At 44.1% G+C, this 8,204-nt stretch overlaps 1 protein-coding gene across 1 annotated transcript in view; it reads right to left on the minus strand.

Moving 5' to 3' along the window:
- The window catches only part of HSF2BP (heat shock transcription factor 2 binding protein), a gene marked incomplete at its 5' end in the record, with an annotated part of 37,105 nt that overhangs the window by 28,097 nt on the left and 804 nt on the right, over positions 1-8,204 (minus strand). The window contains 3 exons of the mRNA XM_084279416.1: positions 1,213-1,316; positions 5,731-5,932; positions 6,819-6,849. Of these exons, the coding sequence (XP_084135542.1) occupies positions 1,213-1,316; positions 5,731-5,932; positions 6,819-6,849 (337 nt within the window). The remainder of the gene's footprint in view (positions 1-1,212; positions 1,317-5,730; positions 5,933-6,818; positions 6,850-8,204) is intronic.

Genomic DNA, 8,204 nt, shown 5'->3' on the forward strand with positions numbered 1-8,204 from the left:
GGCAGCCTGACCTGGATGCTTATAGAACTAAAGACCTGGGTGGATGCGCAGCAAAAGCAACCACGTACCTATTGCAGAACTGCAACAGTTGTCCCAGGAAATACTTATTTTGAATAAGGAATACCCAGACAGACAACTATTCCATCATACTTTATATTCCTGCCAAACTTAATTCTGGAATGACTTGTCCATGCACATGTACTCTAAAACTTCCAAAATCAAGTAATTTCTTAGATTCAGCTGTCTCTGCAATCCCAAGGCTGGCAGATGCCAACTTGAGAACCCCAACACAGTGAGCTTCTGCTGGCTACTGAGGATAGCTATGAGCTCTACAGAAACAGCAGCAAATCATCAGAACTGGTTCTCACCACTCTCAGCGATCAAGGCGCTGGTTTGGGTGATCCTATCAGAACCCCATCAGCTTCCCAGAAGAGCCTCAGTCTGATGGTCTTTGCTATTCCTTCATTGTTTGGAATCTCCCTTCTCCTGATAACCAAATACAATATTGACAGAGCAAAAGACACCCTCAAACTGTTCTTCGACTCACAGCTACACATGGCAACTGAATCAACAGCTGTACAGAGAAAGACTCTTAAAACCAAACAAAGGTATGCAGCCTAGGAAAGCCAAAAGAGAGGCCGGGTTCATTTTTGCATGGCACTGCTTATATTGTGTTCCTCCACTGTCTTGCTTGAAAATACGTTAACAGTTCCATCAAATCCAAAAGGCCCTGATTCTGCAAAGGACTTTTTGATGCCAGTCACACCACAACCTTCCTGAGTGCTTCACTTCCACACGCTAACATCAGCAAAATGCTAACGGTTGGTTTTTAACTTTGCTTGCACCAAAACAAACCCCGCTGAGAAGCTGATACTGCAATCCCATACAACTGCACCTCACACAGCAGGGACGAGCAATCTATGCTGTTATGCACCTAACTGGGAGACCGACTGCCGGTTGGTACCTCTGCATCACGCTATATTCTGCCTTGTTATAATATTGACCCCTTTTGCTCTAGAAATACCAAGGGGGAAAAGTTGTTAACTTATAGGTAAGTAAATTACTTATCACCTGACTACATGAACAGAAATCCCAGATTGGATTTTCAGGCCAAGCATGTATTTTGTGACACGAACACAAAAAACCCATCATCACTGCTTTTGTTACAGAACCTCAAGCACGCAGACACCAGTACTCTGACAAGAAATCTACCTTCTTCTCTCTCATGCCATCTGCCTGGGCTGTTTCCAGACGGGCTCTGAAGTGTTCACAATCCATTTTCAGCTGCTCTATTTCCTCCTCCTTTTTCTCCATATCTGTGAGAAGATAAATCAGATGAAGTAAGGAGTTAACGACCTTGCGCTAAAGAGAAGAATCCACCAAGTGCAACTCTAATGTGCTTCGACTATTTGCTTGTGTTATACCACCTCCTGGTGGCCAAACCGCCATATCGCGATTTGCCACGTTTCAATAGTTCCAAGAAACGAACCCAACGTGATGTTTCTGATTTAAAACCGGGAAAGTCTGAAAGAATCAAATCTAGCTGTTAAATACCGCGTGCTGACAGGATACCATTCCAGAGCTGAGCTGCAGCTCTTCAGGGATTTCTAAAAGTTAACTCAGTGCTCTACTTTGTTTTTCATGACAGTTTGTGTGTCTGGTGTCAGTGAGTATAGTGAAAAGTCTAAGAAAAAGAATACCAAGAGCAGCCAAAAGCGTTCCACTATACAATGTACAAATTATGGGAATAGTGAGAATGAAATACCACTACCCCAAACATTTTAAATTAACGTTGGTAACGTATTGCAAGATATTATAAGCTATTTAGATATCATGCCAGTAACATTGGAAGTTTCACAATTCCCTTTAAGGTATTAAATCTCTGGTACTGTCAGAAATACACTCCAATTTAGATGCTTTATTTTAGCAAATGGAAATCAAGTTAAAACTATTATAGGTCACAATCATGATGTCTTTAAAAACATCCTGCAATGTGAATTTTTAAACAATTGTGTACTGAATTTTACTTTTAAGACCATTGTTCTGGATTCTTAGTATTTATACCGAAAAAGAAGAAACACATTTAAGTAATTCCAAAAAGTAACGCCCCAACAGGATCTACTGTAATTTTGGTTACCTTAAATAACAATTTACACCCCACATTGAGCACCATACCCTTGAACACGAGTATGGTCCATGGCTTAATACACTTCAAATACTTCCCTTACTTGTGATCAATATTTTTAAAAGTAGTTAACAAAGAGCATCTCAAACTCAAACATAAAAACATAGTTTTAAAAAGTCATTATCCAACAAGCTTGGATTCTGGCATTTTATTTGGTTCTTCTACATTACTTGGAAATAAATTCCCTTCTTTTTGGTCCTAGCTGACAAAATGCTATCATCTCCAATGCATACACATTGCTTTGAGTAGAAGGTATAAAAGAACATAATCTAGAAACAAACAGCTTTTCTGAAGAGGTGGCACGTACTTCCAATTCAGCCCTTGTATGACTCTAAGAGTTTTTTTTAAACAAGAACCAAACTCATTGAGTTTTTGATGAATAACTCTGGTCAATGACAGGAAACTTCCTTTCCTTCTGTCAGGTAAAGAAAATTCAGTCCCATGGACCTATTATTATATGGGTGTTAAGTCTTAAGTACTTGGCAGCAAGATGTCTTGAGCCAGAGCAGGGCATGCTCTGCTTATCAACTGTGGACCAAGAACTTATCTTTGCCAGGTAAGTACATCCACAGAAACCCAGTTCCCACTGAAAATCCCTCTTGCTGCAAGGAAGCAAGCTCTCCTGAATGAGAAGAATCACTTCCAGCCATTGAGAGGATGGATCCACCCTGAATCCAGCATCAGCGCAGCCAAAAGATACACAAAGATGCCACATCCTTCACTGGCAGACTCCAAATGTCCTGGAGCCAAAATGGAGCCAGGAGAAGGGGAACAGTATTTACTGAGTGCAAATGCAATGATGCTTGAAGTCCTCCAGATAAAAGATAACACCTCGAAAGTACCATGATGCTTTATGTCAAGGGAAAACAGGTCTATTCTAGAGGGAAAAATCGTTTAATATTGGAAGCTGATGAAGAGAGATCTACATCTATCTGTATCTCCTTCCTTGAAACTCTTCGGAGTGTGTCCAGGCAGCTCTCAGAGCAGCGCATACCTTTGGTCTGAAGAGAATTCAAGGCTGAGTGCACTACTCCTGGCATTTGACAGCCTTTTGGCACGCAGCAGCAGCCACTTTGCAGACACCAAAGACTGCAGATGAGCTGTTTTGACTCCTGCACACAGTGGTCCTGAGCAGAACATCAGGAAGCCAAACAGGTCCTCCCACTGACTTCAAGTTCCAGCCCCCAGCAAGAAAGTTCCTTTCCTCTTGACACTAAAATCTTGAATCACAGACTATCTACCTCACTCAGTGAAGAAGGTTTCACTATCAACTTGGATGTCATCCTCATACAAGAAGGAAATGTACAACTTTACCCCTGCAGCAGTGAATCTGTCTCTGGGAAGAAGTGGCATTTGCCCCCAAGAGAGACAGCAGACTCCAAAGCAGGACAAGACAATGGGTGCAACGAAAGAAGAGGAGGTACCCATTCCAGGCCTTTTCAGCTGGACTCATTCTCATCCATGCTGCAGGTCACAGCTGATTTTCTGGAGCAGAGATCTGACCTCAGAGCTGTGGGAGGTGAAGAAATGAGTACAATTGCCATGAATGCTGATGAGCAATGGGATTCCAATTCTCCTGATTCCAATGCTACATGAAAGCAGACCTTCCTTTCTGAAGGGAACAAATAACCCAGCAAAAACCTTGGCAAAGACCTTCACACCAGCCTGAAAAGCAGCTGTTGGTTGCACTGCCTTGAACTCAGATTTGCTCCCACAGTAAACAAGTATCCCTATTGACCTACATATACAAGTGAAACACGCAAATATCTCAAGGCCTCTTGAAGCTATTTGAGACTCCATCAGCCTTACAACCGAATGGGCCAGAGGTGCTGGAAGTCTCTGACTATCACCTGCACTTCTTGTGGAGCAGGAGAGCCTGCTAACCACTTGAAGTTCACAGCACCTAGAAAATTGCAACAGCTGCTGAAGGTCTAGAGAGATGTACAAATCTTCTGCAAGAACAATCAATGTGAAAAAAAAAAATCTCCAGTAGCTGCCAGGACTCCTGTGAGTTTCATATGCCAGCACCAAGAGACTGTATTTAACAAGTACCACCAGAGAACTCCAAGACTGAAGACTGCTCGGGACGTGGTGATGTCCAACCTTTTGCAAACTGTATGCTCCAAAGCCCCCTCCCAGTCTGCCTGATTCCATGCTGCGGAGGAAGGAGCAAAGATCACCACCTGACTGGTCCAGTTGTAGGGACAAGCAATGGCAAGAGCATGAATAAATACTCAAACAACTTCATTAACTGCAAGAGACATCTCCACTGCAGGGATGCACTCAAGAGAGTTCAAAGCCTTACTTAGCTTCAGGTACTCCCCCAAGGGATCTGGAGTGCTGTCTACCCAGCAGAACATTTGAAAGAAAGCCTTAGATTCCCCAAAGCTGATGCTGCAAACCTGCGGCTGGAACACCCTGACAGTGTCTCTTTGATGCCTGACACAAGGAGTGCAGGAAGGATCAGTGAGAAAAGTCTTCAGACTGAGCACTGGTAAAAGTAGGTAAAAACAAGGATCTGACAAGCTGAGGATCTTGAACACTTAATGCAAACGGAAGCAGTCCTTGATGCCTTGCAGTAGCATAAATAGGACATTTTTAGATCCTACGGCACCTCTTGTGACACTGATGATGTCACAACTGGCAGCAGGAGAAGGTGGTACAGTCTCCCCATCTCGATTAGGACTTGGAGGCATGGAAAAGTCCTTCATCAAGGCAGCCGGAAGGTCTATCCCAAGGTATCTCCTTGGCACCAGAGACAGGCCTTGAGGCTCTTACTCTTTCCTAGCCAGCTGTGGCAAATTAGTTTTCAATTAATCAGTTCTGAAGAGGTACACTCTCTGTCACCTGTGTCAGTGCTTCTCCGTGTCGTTTCAGACAAAGCCAATTCCCAGGAGAGCCGGAGCACTGCTGCGCGTCAGCTCCGGGCCTTAGGGGATGGAGCTGACTCAGAGCTGGTCCCGATGGCACGTTGGGAGTGATGTGTTTAAACGATCCACAACGCAACTGGACTTGAGTGACAGCAGCAAAAAGACCTTTATAACAGTGAGTCAGCACTCAACTTTTTTTAAATTATTAATATTTATGGTGATAAAAGCGTACAAGCTAAAAAACAAGCAAAATACAACAGCATTCTCTCCTCCTCTAAATATAACTTTTTATCCACAGCTATTTACTACTTTTTTTTTTCTATTTTTCTTCTGTGCATCTAGTGACATTTTGGGAAAAAAAAAGAAAAGAGAATGCTTTTGCCTTTTCTCAAAGAATAATCATGTTTTCCCTGACGCAGCCTCCCTTACTGCCTGAATCACACATGTTTACATCCACGGTAAAATATTTTTAAAGATTGATTTGACATGTCTAATTATTTCTAATGCAGTCATTTTCTTCATTGCAAACACATTAATTTAGGGAAGCAGACACTGAACATCACAGCTGAATCTGGAATACCTCTGCAAACTCTACAACTAGCCATAGGGGCACGACAGTTTGTTCTAAGCAGTTTGGGCAGAAACCGTGACAGGTTGTAACAGGGGACTACTCACTTGATTCAATAGCATCCAGTTTCTGGAATGTCCCCAGGATATCCCCATTTAGTATTTTGGGTAGGAAATCCCGCAACTGCATCACCTCAGTTGTCAGCCTTTCCAAATCCCTCCTCCTAACTTTCACAAATTCCTCTTTGGTCTCAGCCTTCTGAAATAAAAAGAAAACAAATGTAAACAAACCAACAACCAACCAAGCATACTGTTACAGCCTTGCAGTGCTTTTCTGTTCGAATCCCTTCTCTCAGACAAAAATATTCCTCTGTATTATATTATTTCAGAAATTCATAACCTTTTAAAGGAGAACTATCCAGTAATAACTAAACCCAAAGGCCTCCCAAGACAAACTCTTCAACTGTAATCTAATTTTTGCCACTCTGGACTCAAGCAAATCACATTACCTCTCTGCATCTGTTTCTTGCCTTAAAGTGTGTACAACGTCCCTCAGAACAGTGTAAAAATTAAAATTCACAATTTAAAATGTGAACAGCTATGCATTTGCCAAACCATTGAGAATATTGTAAAGCATACATCATGACTCAGCTTTTAATTACCTGAAGTATCTCCAAGAACCTCAGTCACCTTGCCAAATTACTGCAACTCTTTTAGAAGAGATTGTGTTTTTTCCAAAAGAATTCATTTTTGTCAGGAGCAAAAACTATTTTCAACCTAATCACTCATACAATTAATTTAATCCTAAATTATGACAAAAAATGTTTACTAGTTTCTTCCTGTGCCAAGTTATTGCTATAAAATGACTCTGATTTCACAGTCCAATAGAATGTGTGCTAATTTTAAAATTGCAGAAAAAATTCTGTACCAAAACACTCTTAAACTCCATTTTTGGGTGTGTGTACACTGCTGTAGCCTAAAAAGGCTACCATACACACACAGCCATGAAGTTTAAGTTCCTTGGCTAAACCATTAATCATCTAATACACTTTCAGGTAACACCTCTTAGTACTGCTTCACACCACATTGAGCATGGCACAGGAAAAAATGAGATATTTTATGTAGCTCATCTTCTTCCAGAGGAAAGAAGGCACCACAGACCAACACACGGTGTTGTACCTCCTAAAGGTACAAACCTTGCTGTCCCCGCAGTCTCCTCGAGTCCAACTGCACAAGACAAACAGAGGTTATCATCACAGGCACAGACAACGCTGCCCTGGCATTTCCATCCTTTCCAACCATTTCCTACTACTTCCTCAGGTGAAACACTTCCTTTCAGCTCTGGTTCCTACTCTATCTCTTTCAAATCCAGACAGCTGTAGGATCAGAACAGGCCAGTCCACCCTTCGCAGTTCAGAGCCGTAAGAGCCACGATAAAGGTACAGCAGAAAGATTTTGCTTTTAGCTTGAAACGGATGCTCTGAGCGTCATTTCACAGGCGCTTCTGGCCAAGTTAATGTGGCCAAGCACCAGCACATTACTTGATTCAAGAAAAATACAACTCGCTTAGGTGTCAGGAAAGTATGGAACAAACACATGGCAACTGGAGTCCTCAGAAGGATACCATCTGCATGTCAGCAAACAGGAAGGGCAGAGAGACAACTCAGTATTGCTCAAAATACTGGAGCACAGTTTGTTACAGGAATAAAAATAGCTCTACCCACTAGCAGAAGCTAAATCCAAACAAAATACACTACTGAAGTGGCAGGGTTGCAGTATAAGATATACAACAGGGAGAAAATCCTTGTTTATAGTTCCCACTATAAGCACGGATCTCTGAAATGCTGCAGTTCACGAGGCAGGTTTGATTTCCTCTGCTTTAACCAGCTACTCAACGTCTCCCCCACTACAACAGGTTGGTAAAAGCACCTACAGACAACGGGGAACAGCGGTTTTCTGTCCAGCCCCTTACAGTAACGGCAAGTGGGGGCACATAGGAAAAACCTGACTTCGGCCCTCGCAGAGTTCTTGTGCAACGGCCACGTCACTCCGCAGTGTCCCTTAGCTTATCACCTGCAGCGCCCGAAACCCCCCTCCCTGCCTAGGAGAGGGCTGAAGCCAGCAGAGGCCCCAGCCGGCCATGAGCACCCAACAAAGCATCGCAAACAGCCCTCTCTCCGCTATTCCCCAACCCAGAGCGTCTCATGCTCACCCTTTACATGGAGGCGTGACCCCCATCCTCGCCCCCACCCTTGCAAGGACGAGGAACCCCCATCCTCCCCATCCCTGTTACAAGAGGGACGGGACACCCATCCTCGCCAGGCCCCTTGCAAAGGGTAGGGACCCTCAGTCCTCGCCCCCAGGCGTGTTACAAGCCAACGCTGCAGCCAGGGGCCTACCGGAGCCGCCCCCGCGGCCCCAGACGGGGATCCTCCCGGGCCCAAGCACCTGCGCGCCTCGCACAGCCCGCTCCCCAGCGCTAGTCCTGCCCGGCGCTCCCCGTCCCCCGGCTGAGCTCGGGTGCACAGGCCGCGCCGTGGCCCCGCAGAGCCCCGGGGACAACGCCATCCGCCACACAGGCC

The sequence above is a fragment of the Gallinula chloropus genome (genome assembly GCF_964237585.1).
Source record: "Gallinula chloropus genome assembly, chromosome: 1".
Classification (NCBI taxonomy): domain Eukaryota; kingdom Metazoa; phylum Chordata; class Aves; order Gruiformes; family Rallidae; genus Gallinula; species Gallinula chloropus.